At 45.2% G+C, this 16,697-nt stretch overlaps 1 protein-coding gene across 5 annotated transcripts in view; it reads left to right on the top strand.

The window, feature by feature from the left end:
• Positions 1 to 16,697, top strand: part of PDE2A (phosphodiesterase 2A) — a 791,783-nt gene that overhangs the window by 683,954 nt on the left and 91,132 nt on the right. For all 5 annotated transcript variants that reach the window (XM_073612615.1, XM_073612619.1, XM_073612616.1 and 2 more), the window contains one exon: positions 10,129 to 10,203. In XM_073612615.1, coding sequence (XP_073468716.1) covers positions 10,129 to 10,203 — 75 coding nt within the window. The remainder of the gene's footprint in view (positions 1 to 10,128; positions 10,204 to 16,697) is intronic.

Here is a 16,697-nt window from a genome sequence, read left to right as displayed (position 1 = left end):
TTAGCGTGATTTGCAGCTATTCACCTGAAATTGCTTATTGTTTGCCTGCTAACCTTTTCTTTTTCCTTCCTGCGAAACGGCTGACAGAAGCTTGGCTGATAACTAGCCCCGTTATAGACGATTTCAAGTCCCCCCCTCCTTCTTTTGTAGTCTGTCAAAACCTCAAATGTTCCTTTATTGTTCTGGCAATAAAATCCACATTGTGCTCTAATCGTTTTTAGTGGCTCGGGTTGAAAAACGAAAAAAAAAAAACGGGCTTCTTGGGATTTCTTAAAGGGAAGGTGCAGGCTCTGCCATAAGACTGAGAGGAAATCTAGTAGTAGAAAAGATTTACTGCCGGAGAGAGCATTAAATGAGCATTCAGTGTTGCAGGCTCTCCTTACCTCATCTTCCTGAAAGAACATCTGCTGTGTATAAAGCTCAATAGCTCATGCTGACATTTACTCACCCAAGTTAATGAGCCATAGCAGTCAGACATTTCACATGTTGGCTCATCTATAGGTAGGGATGTGTGTTTCTGTAATGAATCAGGCTAAGACAGAAGTGCAGTAATAATCACACTTTTTAATTGAATGGTACAAACAGTGCAAACGTAGTGAAAGCATAGCCAGGGTTCGGTAACCAGCGCAGGTAGTCAGAACAAGCCAATAAAACAGGAATCCAGAGATCAGCTTAGTCAGAGGCAGCAAACAGGAGCAGGAACCAGAAGGGAAGTCAGCCAGGCAAAAGTCTTTAACAGGAAAACACAGCAGAGAGTACCTGGATATGTTGACCAAGGTGAAGGCACAGGAGATGTGATCCAAGCAGCTTAAATAGCCAGCGGGCTGACTGATGAGCAGGATATGATCATCTGGTGAGTTACTGTGGAATGATGAGTATAGGCAATTAACCAACAGCTGAGAAGCCTGAGCTCTGAGCAGGGAGGGCTGAGCCCAGCCCTGACAGTTTCCAAGCCCAACCCAGATTTCTCTGTTGTTGTTCTGGGTTTCCTGTATGCGCATTTACCTGCCAGTTGCTCTGTGAGGTAGGCTTCAGAGTCCTGTGTCAGGGCTGTAGTGCAGGAAGTCTTGCCTGCCTTGTAACAAATGGGGCTGGACCGGGCTTTAACAAAACAGCTGAACCCTGTGCTGAAAGGATCCTTTTTGTAGCCCTCCTCTTCCAAGAGAGGCCTCAGGGGTGCTTCCCCTGTGTGAAGGCTGTGTGCCTGGTTTTAGGCTCTGGAATTGGAGACTGGGCCTAGAAGGTGTAGTACCTCTGTATGCAGGCTTTTTGTTTGAAGGCCATGGCCTAACATACTAGAGTCATCTCTGTAAAGGAGATACACCAGAACCTCCAGTTATGTGGGACTATGTCATCACTGGGCTAGGGAAACACTAGAAACTCCAGTTGTATGAGGCAATCCCATCACTGAATTGGAGAAGCACTTGAACCTCCAGTTCTGTGGGGCAATATCCTCACTGGAGTGGAGGTACACTAGAACCTCCAGTCTTGTGGGGGCAATGTCATCACTGGAGCAGAGAAACACTAGAACCTTCGGTTTTATGGGGCAATGCCGTCACTGGAGCAGAAAAACAATAGAACCTCCAGTTATGTGGAACTATGTAATCATTGGGCTACAGAAACACTAGAACCTCCAGTTTTATGGGGAACTGTCATAACTTTGGTGGAGAACCACTAGAACCTCCAGTTCTGTGGGGCAGTATATCATCACTGGAGTACAGATGCACTAGAATCCTCTGTATGCAGACTTTGTGTTTGAAGGTCATGCCCTAACATTATACTAGAGTCATCACTAGAGTGGAGATATACTAGAACTTCCAGTTATATCATCACTGGGCTAGAAAAACACTAGAAACTCCAGTTGTATGGGGCAATATCATCGCTGGAGTGCAGATACACTAGAACCTCCAGTTTTGTTGGGGCAATGTCATCACTGGAGCACAAAAATACTTGAACTTCCAGTTTTATGGGGCAATGCCATCAATGGAGCAGCGAAACGATAGAACCACCAGTTTTTTGGGGCAACGTCTTCAGTGGAGCAGAGAAACAATAGAACCTTCAGTTTTGTGGGACAGTGTCAGCACTGGAGGGAAATAGTAAGGCTCTTCAGTTTTTTTTTCCACCAGAAGAATGGATGATGTGACCCACCCGGTGACTTCTAGTCTGAGAAGCTGTTGGCACCCAACCATTGAGTTTTGGGATATTCCCCTACCCTCTCTCCTATCAAGTTCATGATTACATTCAACTCTGGACCTGCACTTCTTCGTCTACAGAAAGTCTATCTGTTATGTACCTTTGGTAGTGTTCCTAGGAGAGAGTGCCTCTTATCTTCCTAAGGCTCCTCTGGGTGGAGCACCAACAACTCATAAACTCAGAGATGCTGCCCTAAACTCCCACTTATTGAATGTCAGGTACTGCTACGGTGTTGGGTGTAATTGTACCGGGGGGGAGAGTCAGCTCACATGACCCCAACGTCTGTAGATCAACAACTAGATGGAGCTCCAGTTTTGTGGGGCTATGTCCACCAGAATAATCTTCTGGATGATGTGACCCACCCAATGACTTCAAGTCTGAGAAGCTGTTGGAACCCAACCATCAAGTTTTGTGATATTCCTGTACCCTATCTCCAATCAACTTCATGATTAAATAGTTAAACTACATTCAAATCTGGACCTGCAGAAAGTGTAACTGTTATGTACCCTTAGTAGTTCTCTTTGGAGAGAGTCCCTCTTATTTTCTTAAGGCCCCTCTGGGTTGAACACCAACAATTCACAAATTCAGGGATGCTGCCTTACACTCCCACTTATTAAAAGCCAGGTGCTGACACAGAGTTGGGTGTAGTTGTAGAGGGGAGAGAGTCATCTCATGTGACCCCCAACGTCTGTGGAGTAACAATTAGATGGAACTCTCAGTGACTCAGGGTAATGACACTTTCTTTCTCCTAACATCATCTAAGATGAGACTAAAAGGGAGTGCCTTATTTTCAGTGGGTCGGTTTACTCATAGACTTGAGCGTTAAAGCACAACCTTTGTGGAGTGCTGCAAAGCAGGAAGTTTGCGTATTTGATGAGGACATTTGGAGGCCCCATGTACAGTATAAATACAATTATGTTGCGCACCCCCGAAAGACTCGCTGGTGAACTTGGCCTTATTTCTCCAGTCATGACACACACAGCAAGGCACATATAATTTTCTCCACTCATTCACTGGCTTAGAGAAACAGTCTAGGGGTGTCTTTTTTTTGTGTTTTTATTGGAACATATAGGGAGTGAGAGAGCATGGAATATCCCAGAACTGAACACTTTGAGGACTCTTCTCTAGGTTGCTGGTACTGGCAGGAGACTGGGACTTTTCCCAATGGACCAGAGTAAGGCTGCATACAGTCACTAACTTCCAGCACCAGGGTCAATTACTCACATGGCCACAGGATCATCAGTCGCCTCCTTCCAATATCCACTGTGCACTTTCCAGTGAGGGAGACGTGATCTCACACCACCATAGGACAACTGGACACTTTCCCTCCAACTTCCTCCTCCAGTCTCTAGACCCAAATGAACTCCAGAACTACATTTTTCAGGCTGCTTACTCCCACTATAATCCTAGAAGCCTCTATAATACAGGGGGAAGTAATCAGACCAGCAGCCTGTGAAACACAATGCAGGCCTAAACAATCAACCCCTGCTACAGTGATTACTCAACAAATAAATAAATTTACCTATTAGCTTACACTACTCTATGAGGGTACTACAATTATAAAACACAATGAACAAAAGCTTGGTATATTAATTGATAAAAAAAAAAAAAAAATACGCTGAGCAGATCTCATTCATATGTTTATCTAATAAAACAGAAGCATAGTCTATTTCTTCTATTTCTTTGTTGTCTGAAGCGGCTGGGACGTAGTTGTGTGGTCGATTCCAGCTCTTACGGCAGAGAAATTCAACATCAGAAACTTGGCTCTGTCCTTCGGAGAATCTCATACAATACAAGACAAAGACTCTGTCCCAGCGGTGGAGCATTCTCCAGCAGGGCCGCTAACAATGCTAGTGCTTTATTGCTGTTGTCCGCCACAGGTGGGTACCGCCGCCTCCTCTTCCTCCAGCTCTCCGGAGACAGAAGCTATTATTATGGTTAGTGCTCTCCGTATTCCCACTCCCTCAGCATTCCTCCCTTCGTAAAGTCAACTTTTACAAAGGCGGACAATGGACGGCTCGAGGGGGCACCTGCAGCTTTGGTATTATTGCCCAGCTTTAAAGGCACCCTAATGGCCTAATAAATATATAAAATACAAGTCAGTCCTATGATCCAAGTCACTTTGGGCTCATCGCCTCCTCTTGACACCAAATGAAAACATGGAAAAACTTTATTGGAGTAGAGACAATTGATGGTAGAGCCGTCTGTCCTCCTTCATGCTTTTTGCCCCCTACTGGGGCTTCATTGTAGAGTTTGAGGCATAGGAGGAGGGCAAGGATGGTAAATAATGATCACAAATATTTAAAAAAAGTAAAAATATGACCAATCATAGCATACGCATTACCTCTGTCCTGGTCTGTGAGTTCTCTAGTCACCCTGCGGCTGTCATCAAACAGATTTTACTGTCTTGGCTGGATGGGTGGCAAGTGGATGAATCATCCAGAAAAGACAGTTTTATTTTATGTTGACTGATCTATTACATAATGAACATTTATTGCTGCAGCTCAGCAATATTATCTGTAACACAGAGCCCATTCGGCAGTGAATTACCGGAGAAGAAAAAGCTGAATAATGGATTATTGAAATAATGTTATTAAGATTTCTTGGTGGGGGACTCTGGAGCCAGTCCAATGAATAATACTTATTGTCCTCATATTAGATCCTGAAAAGTTACACTGTGTCTGTACTTGCTCTTCATACATTACCAGAATTCATATCATGATTGGCAGCTAGAAAGTATCAGAACTGTACCGAAAATAAAGCAAAAGTTGGCATAACTTTTTTATTAATTTACATAGATCGTGCAAACTTCACTTTCAGTTCTTCTTTCTTCTTCTTTTTTCGTCATCTTTATTCTTCTTTCTTCATCTCTATTCTTCTTTATTATATCTTTATCTTTATTATTCTTTCTTCATCTTCTTTCTTTTTCTTCTTCTTTCTCCTTTCTCTTTCTTCTATCTTCTTCTTCTGTCTTCTTTCTTCTTCTTCATTCATCTTCTGTCTTCTTCTTTCTTCTTTCTCCTTCTTTCTCTTTCTTATATTTTCTTCTTCATTCATCTTCTTCTTCATTCTTCTTCTTCTTCATTCTTCTTCTTCTTTCCTTTTTCCTTTCTTTCTTTCTTTCTTTCTTTCTTTCTTTCTTTCTTTCTTTCTTTCTTTCTTTCTTTCTTTCTTTCTTTCTTTCTTTCTTTCTTTCTTTCTTTCTTTCTTTCTTTCTTTCTTTCTTTCTTTCTTCCTCTTCTGTCTTCCTTTTTCCTTCATCTTTCTTTCTTGCTTCTTCTTTCCTTCTTCGTCTTCTTTCTTCTCTCTTCTTCTTTATCTCCTTTTTTCTTCTTCTTTGTCTTCTTCTGTAAATAATTAATTCCAAGCAGAAACAATATGCTGCCATTGAGTTCTCGATGAAGGAGAGGGTGCAAGCTGTCTGACATCCACAGAAGGCTACTCTGTACTTGCTCTTCATACATCACCAGAATTCATGTCATGTTTGGCAGCTAGAAAATATGAGGACTGTACCGAAAGTAAAGCAAAAGTGGGCATAACTTTTTGTATTAATTTACATAGATCGTGCAAACTTCACTTGTCAGTAGAGTAACTCTTCCTCTGTAGTTCTTCTTTCTTCCTACTTCCTTCTTCTTTCTCCTTCTTTCTTTTTCTTCTATCTTCTTCTTCTGTCTTCTTTCTTCTTCATTCACTTCTGTCTCCTTCTTTCTTCTTCTTTCTTCTGTCTTCTTTTTTCGTCTTTTTCTTTTTTCTTCTTTCTTCTTCCTTCTTCTTTTGTCTTCTTCTTTCATCTTCTTCTTCTTTCTTCTGTTGTCTTTTTTTCTTTCTTCTTCTTCCTTCTTCTTCTTCTGTCTTCCTTTTTCCTTCATCTTTCTTTCTTGCTTCTTCTTTCCTTCTTCGTCTTCTTTCTTCTCTCTTCTTCTTTATCTCCTTTTTTCTTCTTCTTTGTCTTCTTCTGTAAATAATTAATTCCAAGCAGAAACAATATGCTGCCATTGAGTTCTCGATGAAGGAGAGGGTGCAAGCTGTCTGACATCCACAGAAGTCTACTCTGTACTTGCTCTTCATACATCACCAGAATTCATGTCATGTTTGGCAGCTAGAAAATATGAGGACTGTACCGAAAGTAAAACAAAAGTGGGCATAACTTTTTTATTAATTTACATAGATCGTGCAAACTTCACTTGTCAGTAGAGTAACTCTTCCTCTGTAGTTCTTCTTTCTTTCTACTTCCTTCTTCTTTCTCCTTCTTTCTTTTTCTTCTATCTTCTTCTTCTGTCTTCTTTCTTCTTCATTCACTCCTGTCTTCTTCTTTCTTCTGTCTTCTTTTTTCGTCTTTTTCTTTTTTCTTCTTTCTTCTTCCTTCTTCTTCTGTCTTCTTCTTTCATCTTCTTCTTCTTTCTTCTGCTGTCTTTTTTTCTTTCTTCTTCTTCCTTCTTCTTTCTTCTTCCATCTTCTTCCTATTTCTTCTTCTTCCTTCTTCTTCTACCTTTTTCCTTCATCTTACTTTCTTGCTTCTTCTTTCTTCTCTCTTCTTCTTTATCTCCTTTCTTCTTCTTGTGCTTTGTCTTCTTCTGCAAATAATTAATTCCAAGCAGAAAAAATATGCTGCCGTTGAGTTCTTGACAAAGGAGAGGGTGCAAGCTGTCTGACATCCACAGAAGGCTACAGAATGTTTATTGAGATTACACTATTGACAAGAGTCATCAATGACAACAAATTACTCTTGTCAATGATGTCATTATTATTATTATTATACGGAGGTGTTACGGAGGTGAATTCTACAAACTTTTGACAACGACTGGACTTGAGGCTGAAATGACAAGTCAGAGTCTAGGATTACACCTAATACCCTGGTGTGAGGGGACGGACTGATAGTTGCATTGTTGATTTTGATGGAAAAGTCATGGAAGGGGACACGGGCACTGACATCCATGCTGATATGTCAGTTAGTAAGTTAGTAATGCGAGAGGAGACTGAAGGAGTGAGGTGAGGAGTAGACAGATAGATTTGGGTGTCATTGGCGTATAAGGGAAGCCGTGGGCGGTAATCAAATGACCAAGGGAGGAGGTTTAGATAGAAAAGAGAAGGGGTCCAAGAACAGAGCCTTGCGGGACCCCTACAGAAAGGGGCAATGCAGAGGAGGAGACAGAGTTGTAGGTGACACTGAAGGAACACTGTGATAGATAGGCAGAGAACCAGGATAGAGCAGAATCTCGGAGGCCAAGGGAATGTAGTTTATTGAGAAGGAGCGAGTGGTCAACAGTATCAAAGGCTGCAGCGGGGTCAAGTAGTATGAGTATGGAGTACTGGCTGTTGGTTTTAGCAGTCAGTAAATCGTTTTAGTAAGGCAGTTTCCATGGAGTGCTGCGAGCGAAAGCCAGATTGTAAAGGATCAAGAAGGTTATTTTCACTGAGGTAGGAGCTAAGACGGTTGTAGACTAAGGGTTCTAGAAGTTTAGAGGTGGATGGGAGCAATGAGATGGGTCTTAAGTTGTTCAGGTTGGTAGGGTCCAGTGAGGGCTTTTTAAGTATGGGAGTGATCTGCACATGTTTTAGAGGGGAGAGGAAGGTGCCACTAGAGAGGGAGAGATTGAAGATGTGAGTGAGGGAGCATAGGATAGAAGAAGAGGGTGACTGTAGTAGTTGTGAGGGAACAGGATCCAGGGGAAAATTGGTTAGTTGGGCATCTGTGAAAAGTTTTGTAACCTCTTCAGTAGTAGCCAATTCAAAAGAGGAGAGTGTTGAATGTGCTGTTAGGCAAGGTATGTTGGGTGGGGAAGATGTACGCACAGTGGAGGTGTCCTCACAAATTGCATCAATCTTGCCTTTGAAGTGATTGGCAATCTCTTGGGCAGTGAGTGAGTTAGTGGGTAGAGGGGGTGGGGGACAAAGCAGAGAGTTAAAAGTTGAGGAGAGCTGACAGGGACTGGATGACAAGGTATTAATAAGAGAGACAAAGTAGGCTTGTTTGGCTGCATGGAGGCATGAATTGTATTTTAGAAGGGCAGATTTATATAGGGTGAAGTCCTGCAGGCTTTTGGTTTTACACCACATTAGTTCAAGAGCACGGCTGTCTCTTGAGATTTCTAGTGTTGTCAGTTTGCCAGGGTTGTAAAACGGCTAGGGCCTGATTCTGCATGTGGTTAGAGGAGCAAGTGCATCTAGTGATAATGAGAGTGAAATGTTGTAGACAGAGGTGGCCAGGTTAGAAGAGGACAGGGGATTATGTCATATAGGTGGTCAGTAGCAGAATAGAGAAGGGAAGGGTTAAAGTGGTGAAGGTTCCTACAAGTAATTGTTTGCTGCTTGGAGGGATGGATGGTTGGAGGCAAGGATACAGTGAAACTAATGAGGTTGTGATCGGAGAGAGGAAAAGGGGTGTGGGTGAGGTTGCCAGGGTTGCAGAGACGGGAGAATACAAGGTCAAGGGTATTGCCATTGGAGTGAGTGCAAGTATGTGTCCATTGGGTTAGGTCAAAAGATGAGGTTAAGTCGAGAAGTTTAGCTGTAGTTGGGCTGTTGACATTGACGGGAATGTTGAAGTCACCAAGAATGATAGTGGATATTTCAGAGGAGCGAAAGTAGTGTAGCCAGGCAGCAAAGTCATCAAGAAAGTGCAATACCGGTCCAGGAGGCCCATAAATTGTTGTAATCCTCAGAGAAATGGGAGAAAACAGACGAATACAGTGCATCTTGAAAAAAGAGAGGGAGGGATAGGAAGGACGCTTTGTGGGGATAGAAGGAATCCAACTCCACCTCCTTTTTGTCTGTTGGGTCTGGGAGAGTGAGTCCAATGGGGGCCACCATGGAAGAGTGCAGCAGGAGAGTCAAAATTTTGAAGCCAGGTTTTGGTTATGGTGAGTATGTTAAAGCCATCAGAGATGAAGAGGTCATGCACATAAACATTCTGTAGCCTACTGTGGATTGTAAGAGGGGCTTCCTGGTTGGCTTAATTTTTTGGAAAAAGTTGTTTTTCTACTTTTGTCATTTTGAAACTTTGAATAACACACTTTCATTGATATGGAGACCTCCAGCCACCACATTCACTGGCCAGAGCTTTACCTAGTAAAGTAGCTAACGTGTGTGCAGCGAATCTGCTTTATAAACTGCCATCACAAGTGTGCCCCTTTATCATCTGCATAATAGATCCAATGACTTCTGTCCTTCGTCCAAGACATTCATGATGAACACAGCCTGGCGCCCCATCATTTGTATGATGAACGTAGCCCAGGGGCCCATCACTTGTATGATGAGTAAAGCCTGGGACCCCCCTCATTCCTATGATGAACACAGCCATGGGCCCTATCATTTGTTTAATGTACACAGCCTGGGGCCCCATCATTTGTATGATGAATGCAGCCCAGGGCCCCAGTCATTTGTATGACATACAAAGGCAGGGGCCCTGCCATTTGTATGATGAACACAGCCTGGGGGCCACATCATTTGTATGATTAACACAGGTTGGAGCCCCGACATTTACATTGTGATCACAGCCCAGGCGCCATCAATTGTATGATGAACACAGCCCAGGCTCCATCATTTGTAAAATGAACACAATCCGGGGGCCCCATCATTTGTGTGATGAACACAGCCCGGGGCCCATCATTTGTATGATGAACACAGCCCGGGGCCCATCATTTGTATGATGAACACAGCCCAGGGCCCCATTATGTGTATAATGAACAAAGCCTGGGCCCCCATTATTGTTATGATGAACACAGCCCAGGGCCCCATAATTTACATTATGAACACAGCCTGGGCCCCATCATTTGTATAATGAACACAGCCTGGGCCCCATCATTTGTATAAGGAACATAGCCCAAAATGGAGGAAATAGGAGTAGTTGATTGTTGGGGTGTACATATATCTTGTTTGTACCTCTCTGCTCTGCATGGTCATGTCTGACCCGGATCTTCGTCTCTTCTCTTACAGCTGGAACAGCAGACCCAGTCCCCTTGCTCCTGCCTCCTCCTTGTGTCCGAAGAGAGTCACCAGCTGTTCTGCCAGGTAAGGGTGCCACCGAATGTAAGTCCTCAGAATTCTCTGTGTATTCATGCAATTTAGAGGAATTTACAGGTAAAAAAAAAAATGTTTTTGGTTGAACATTGGGGGGGGCCCATTAACATTTTCAAATGCGCCCATGCTCATGTATTAATGCACGTTATGCCATGTTTTAAGGCAGCCCATTGAACAAAAAAGGGTGTCAAATCATCAAAAATAATGCAAAAAAATCAGATTTACCAAAAACACATGACGGTGCATTGTCATGCGTTGCTGCATACTGCAAAACATGTGGCACATAGGGTAGCCCATTCACTTCAATGGGCTGCCCTATGCGTGTTTGTCACCCAAGAGAAGCTCCTGCTCCTTTTTGGGGAACAAGTTCAGAGCAAATTCAGCGTTTTTGCCCGGTTGCAGCATGGCAATCGCAGCAGAATCACACATCATTTGGGGAGCCGTTAAGAATAATGGCACCCGTGCATGCATTGCGCATTCCTCTTCTCTGAGTGCAAGCTGTATGCTATGGGGGCAATCTCCTTAGACATGCACAGTGCAGGTCAGCCCCGCCCACTGCTCCCTTCTCATTGGATTTGATCGATGGCAGCAGGAGCCAATAGCTCCCACTGCTGTCTCTGTGCCCTATGAATACAGAAAGAGAGAGCAGCACTGCTTCAATTGGGAACTGTGCTGGATTGAAATAGGACTCGGGTAAGTATTTAAGGGGGGGCTGGGGGAAGCTAATCCAAGAGTTATTCCGGGCTTCCCCACTGACAGCTGAAATGTAAATAAAAGAATGCTGGCTCTGCCCCCCACCCCCAAAGCACCTTGTCCCCATTGTTAATGGGGACAAGGGCCTCTTCCCCACAACCCTTGGCGTTGGCTGTGGGAGTCTGCGGGCTGGGGACTTATTAGAATCTGGAAGCTCCCTTTAACAAGGAGGCCCCCAGATCCTGCCCCCCCCCATGTGAATGAGTATGGGGTAAATAGTACACCTACTCATTCACAAACAAAGTGTAAAAAGTGAGTAAAGACACAACACGAGTTTTTGACAAGTCCTTTATTAAAAAATTCTAAAATAATGTCCCCCCGCTGTAGATCCATTGTCAATCACGATGCCTGCCGCACCCCTGGCCAGGGTTGTGGGGAAGAGGCCCTTGTCTTAGTGAGTTACAATGCATGCGCAGCAGTTCAAATAAGGGGGGCATTGTAATCCTGAGACACAGCCCTGGACACAGCACAGCATCGTCAGGACTGAGGTCCAAGTTGCGGGACTGTCTCAAGAGTATCCAGGACAGTTGGGAATCTGATCGTTTGTCCTCAGGGGGGTAGAATGGATGTTTGAGTTTTGTCACTTTTCATACGCACCAATCACAATGCAGTTGTGAGTGCATGACTCCAATGTCCAGTGCCTGTCGGGTAAGTCCGTCAGTGGGGAGTGGGGGGGGGGGGGTTTACACTAAGAAGTTCCCAAATGCAAGAATTTACCGCATTGAGGTGGTTGCTAAGGAGTGGGCCGGGAAGCCGCCAGCCAAGTCCTTAACAACGAATGACTCATCAAAAAAATGACATGACATTTAAATTGCCGGCAATACAATACCATTGCCGGCAATAGAACAATGTTAAAAACCCTTTGGGTCTGGTATGGATTTTAAGGGGAACCCCATGGCAAAATTAAAAAAAATATATGTTGTGGGGTCCCCCCCAAAATCCGTAACAGACCCTTATCTGGGCATGCAGCCTGGCAGGTCAGGAAAAGGGGGTTATGGGTGAGCGCCCCCTCCTGAACATACCAGCCACATGCCCTCAACATGGGGGGGTGCTTTGGGGCGGGGGGGCTCTGCACCCCCCTACTTCAAAGGACCTTGTCCCCATGTTGATGGGGACAAGGGCCTCATCCGCAGAACCCTAGTCCACGGGCAGGGGGCAGGGAGCTTATCAGAATCTGGAAGCCCCCTTTAAGAAATCCCCCAGATCCTGCCCCCAACCCCCCCCCCCCCCCGTTCATGTGAATGAGTGTAAATGTAAATCCATCATCAATCACGCTACCCGCTGCACCGCCTGAACCTGAAAAAAAAAAAAAAAAAAAAGCTCCTCTCATGCGGACGGCTGACCGCCGAATGCCTCCTTCGCCGTTTGACAGTTCTTATATAGGTAAGGCCTGGGCCACCTGGTGATGTCACCTGCTGGCACCGCCCCCTTGTGATGTCACAGACCCAGCATGCACCAGCCCTTGACGTCATAAGGGGGTGGTGCCACCAGGTGATGTCGGCAGGTGTCCCGGCCCTTATCTATATAAGAACTGTCAAATGCCAGAGGAGGCATTCGGCAGTCAGCCGTCCTCGCGGGCGGAGCTTTTTTTTCTTTTTGGGGTGATTGACGATGGATTTACATCGAGGGACACTGTTTTTTTATTTTTTAATAAAGGACTTGTCAAAAACCCGTGTTGTGTCTTTACTCACTTTTTACACTTTTTTGGTGAATGGGTAGGTGTACTATGTACCTCGTACTCATTCACATGGGGGGCCGGGATCTGGGGCTCCCTTGTTAAAGGGGGCTTCCAGATTCTGATAAGCTCCCTGACCGCAGACCCCCACAAACACAGCCCAGGCTAGATGAAGCCCTTGTCCCCATCAACATAGAGACAAGGTGCTTTGAGGTGGGGGCTATGTTAAAGGCATGTGGCCTGGTGTGGTTCCGGGGGCGCTCCCTTGTTCCCCCCTGTTTCCTGGCCTGCCAGGCTGTATGCTCAGATATGGGTCTGGTATGGATTTTGGGGGGGACCCCACACCATTTTTAAAAAGATAAATTGGTGTGGAGTTCCCCTTAAAATCCATACCAGGCCCGAAGGATTGGGGAGAACCCCGTGCTGTTTTTTTTCTGACTTTTCTATTGCCGACATTCTTTTGTTTACATTTCAGCTGTCAGTGGGGAAGCCCGCTGACAGCTGGTGAGTCACCGGTTGTTAAAGCGGGGGTTCACGCACACCGCCAAAAAAAAAAATATTAAAAGCCAGCAGCTACAAATACTGCAGCTGCTGACTTTTAATACATGGCCACTTACCTGTCCCAGGGTCCAGCGATGTCGGCAGGGGATGCCGAGAACCCGCTCGGTTCTCGGCAGCTGCCGCCGCCATCCTAGGTGAGGGAATCAGGAAGTGAAGCGTTGCGGCTTCACTTCCTGGTTCCCTACTGCGCATGCGCGAGTCGCGCTGCGCGTCCCTAGTGGTCCCCGCTCTCTCCTGGGAGCTGTGTGTTCCCAGCAGACAGCGCGGTCGGGACGGGAAGAGGCATAGACTCCCATGGGAGTCTATGCCGGAAGTGGGTGCAAATACCTGTCTTAGACAGGTATCTGCACCCCCCTCCCCCCTGAAAGGTGCCAAATGTGACACCGGAGGGGGGGAGGGTTCCGAAAAGCGGAAGTTCCATTTTTGTGTGGAACTCCGCTTTAAGGACACGGCGGCGGGCTTCCAGGCCCACTCCTTAACAACCAGCTATTCTTCACACAGATCATTTTTGGAATCGTTTTGAAAATTTGGAATTCATTAGAAGACGAATATACAAAACGAAATTTAACGAATTTCACTTGGTATTACTATATTCAGTTACTATTTTATTCGGAGATTCAGATACATCTGAATCTCCAAATAACCAAAAATTTGTCCGAATTTATATTCAGGCTGAAACTAATTGCACATGTCTACAAAATGGAAAGCAAATGAACAGAAGAAAATTCCAAATCAATTCAATATTTGGTGTGACCGCCCTTTGCCTTCAAACCAGCCTCGATTCTTAGGTTAACACACAGTTTTTGAAGGAACTCGGCAGGTAGGTTGTTCTATGGACATCTTGGAGAACTAAGCACAGATCTTCTGTGGATGGCTGCCTCAAATCCTTCTGTCTCTTTATGTCACCCCAGACTCCATGATGCTGAGATCAGGGCTCTGTGGGGGCCAAACCATCACTTCCAGGACTCCTTGTTCTTCTTTACACTGAAGATAGTTCTTAACCACATTGGCTGTATGTTTGGGGTCGTTGTCCTGCTGCAGAATAAATTAGGGCCAATCATCAAGCTGTCTCTGGGGGCTTTTTAAAATGAACAGCACCGCATTGCACGGTAACCGCATGTAACCTTGCACGTGTCTGTGCCACTCTTGTGTAAACTGCCCCTAAATTAAACACACACTGCAAATAAATCCCAGACACACTCCCAATAAATCCCGAACACACTCCTAATAAATCCCGAACACAGTCCCAATAAATCCCAGACACAGCCCCAATAATTCCTGGGCACACTCCCAATAAATCCCGGGCACACTCCCAATAAATCCCGGACACACTCCCAATAAATCCCGCACACAGTCCCAATAAATCCCGCACACAGTCCCAATAAATCCCGCACACAGTCCCAATAAATCCCGCACACAGTCCCAATAAATCCCGCACACAGTCCCAATAGATCCCGCACACAGTTCCAATAAATACCAAACACGGTTCCAATAAATCCCGCACACAGTTCCAATAAATCCCGCACACAGTCCCAATAAATCCCACACACAGTCCCAATACATCCCGATCCCAGTCCCAATAAATGCCGGACATACTCCCAATAAATCTCGGACATAGTCCCAATAAATCCCGGACATAGTCCCAATAAATCCCAGACACACTCCCAATAAATCCCGAACACACTCCTAATAAATCCCGAACACAGTCCCAATAAATCCCAGACACAGCCCCAATAATTCCTGGGCACACTCCCAATAAATCCCGGGCACACTCCCAATAAATCCCGGACACACTCCCAATAAATCCCGCACACAGTCCCAATAAATCCCGCACACAGTCCCAATAAATCCCGCACACAGTCCCAATAAATCCCGCACACAGTCCCAATAAATCCCGCACACAGTTCCAATAAATACCGAACACGGTTCCAATAAATCCCGCACACAGTTCCAATAAATCCCGCACACAGTCCCAATAAATCCCACACACAGTCCCAATACATCCCGATCCCAGTCCCAATAAATGCCGGACATACTCCCAATAAATCTCGGACATAGTCCCAATAAATCCCGGACATAGTCCCAATAAATCCCAGACACACTCCCAATAAATCCCGAACACACTCCTAATAAATCCCGAACACAGTCCCAATAAATCCCAGACACAGCCCCAATAGTTCCTGGGCACACTCCCAATAAATCCCGGGCACACTCCCAATAAATCCCGGACACACTCCCAATAAATCCCGCACACAGTCCCAATAAATCCCGCACACAGTCCCAATAAATCCCGCACACAGTCCCAATAAATCCCGCACACAGTTCCAATAAATACCGAACACGGTTCCAATAAATCCCGCACACAGTTCCAATAAATCCCGCACACAGTCCCAATAAATCCCACACACAGTCCCAATACATCCCGATCCCAGTCCCAATAAATGCCGGACATACTCCCAATAAATCTCGGACATAGTCCCAATAAATCCCGGACATAGTCCCAATAAATCCCGGACATAGTCCCAATAAATCCTGGACACACTCCCAATAAATCCCGGACACACTCCCAATAAATCCCAGACACACTCCCAATAAATCCCAGACATACTCCCAATAAATCCCAGACATACTCCCAATAAATCCCGGACACACTCCCAATAAATCCCGGACACACTCCCAATAAATCCCAAACACACGGATAATAAATCCCGGACACAGTACCAATAAATCCTGGACACACTCCCAAAAAATCGCGGACATACTCCCAATAAATCCCGAACCCAGTCCCAATAAATCCCAGACACACTCCCAATAAATCCCGAACACACTCCTAATAGATCCCGAACACACTCCCAATAAATCCCGAACACACTCCCAATAAATCCCGAACACACTGCTAATAAATCCCAGACCCAGTCCCAATAAATCCCGGACACAGTCCCACTGAATCCTGGACACACTCCTAATAAATCCTGGACACACTCCCAATAAATCCCGGACATGCCCCCAATAAATCCCGGACCCAGTCCCAATAAATCCCGGACACAGTCCCAATGAATCCTGGACACACTCCTAATAAATCCTGGACACACTCCCAATAAATCCCGGACATGCTCCCAATAAATCCCGGACCCAGTCCCAATAAATCCCGGACCCAGTCCCTATAAATCCCGGACATACTCCCAATAAATCCTGGACCCAGTCCCAATAAATCCCGGACATACTCCCAATAAATCCTGGACCCAGTCCCAATAAATCCTGGACATACTCCTAATAAATCCAGGACCCAGTCCCAATAAATCCCAGACATACTCCCAATAAATCCTGAACCCAGTCCCAATAAATCCCGGCTGTACTCCCAATGAATCCAGGACACAGTCCCAAAAAAATCCCGGACACAGTCCCAATAAATCCCGGAAACACTCCCAAAAATCACGGACACACTCCTAATAAATTGCTCTTTTTACACCTTTAAACATTCCGCTGCAGGGCGACA

Source organism: Aquarana catesbeiana, linkage group LG02 (genome assembly GCF_042186555.1).
Source record: "Aquarana catesbeiana isolate 2022-GZ linkage group LG02, ASM4218655v1, whole genome shotgun sequence".
In the NCBI taxonomy this organism is placed as follows: domain Eukaryota; kingdom Metazoa; phylum Chordata; class Amphibia; order Anura; family Ranidae; genus Aquarana; species Aquarana catesbeiana.
Note: the sequence above shows the minus strand (reverse complement) of the source record. Positions and strands in the feature narration are given on the sequence as shown.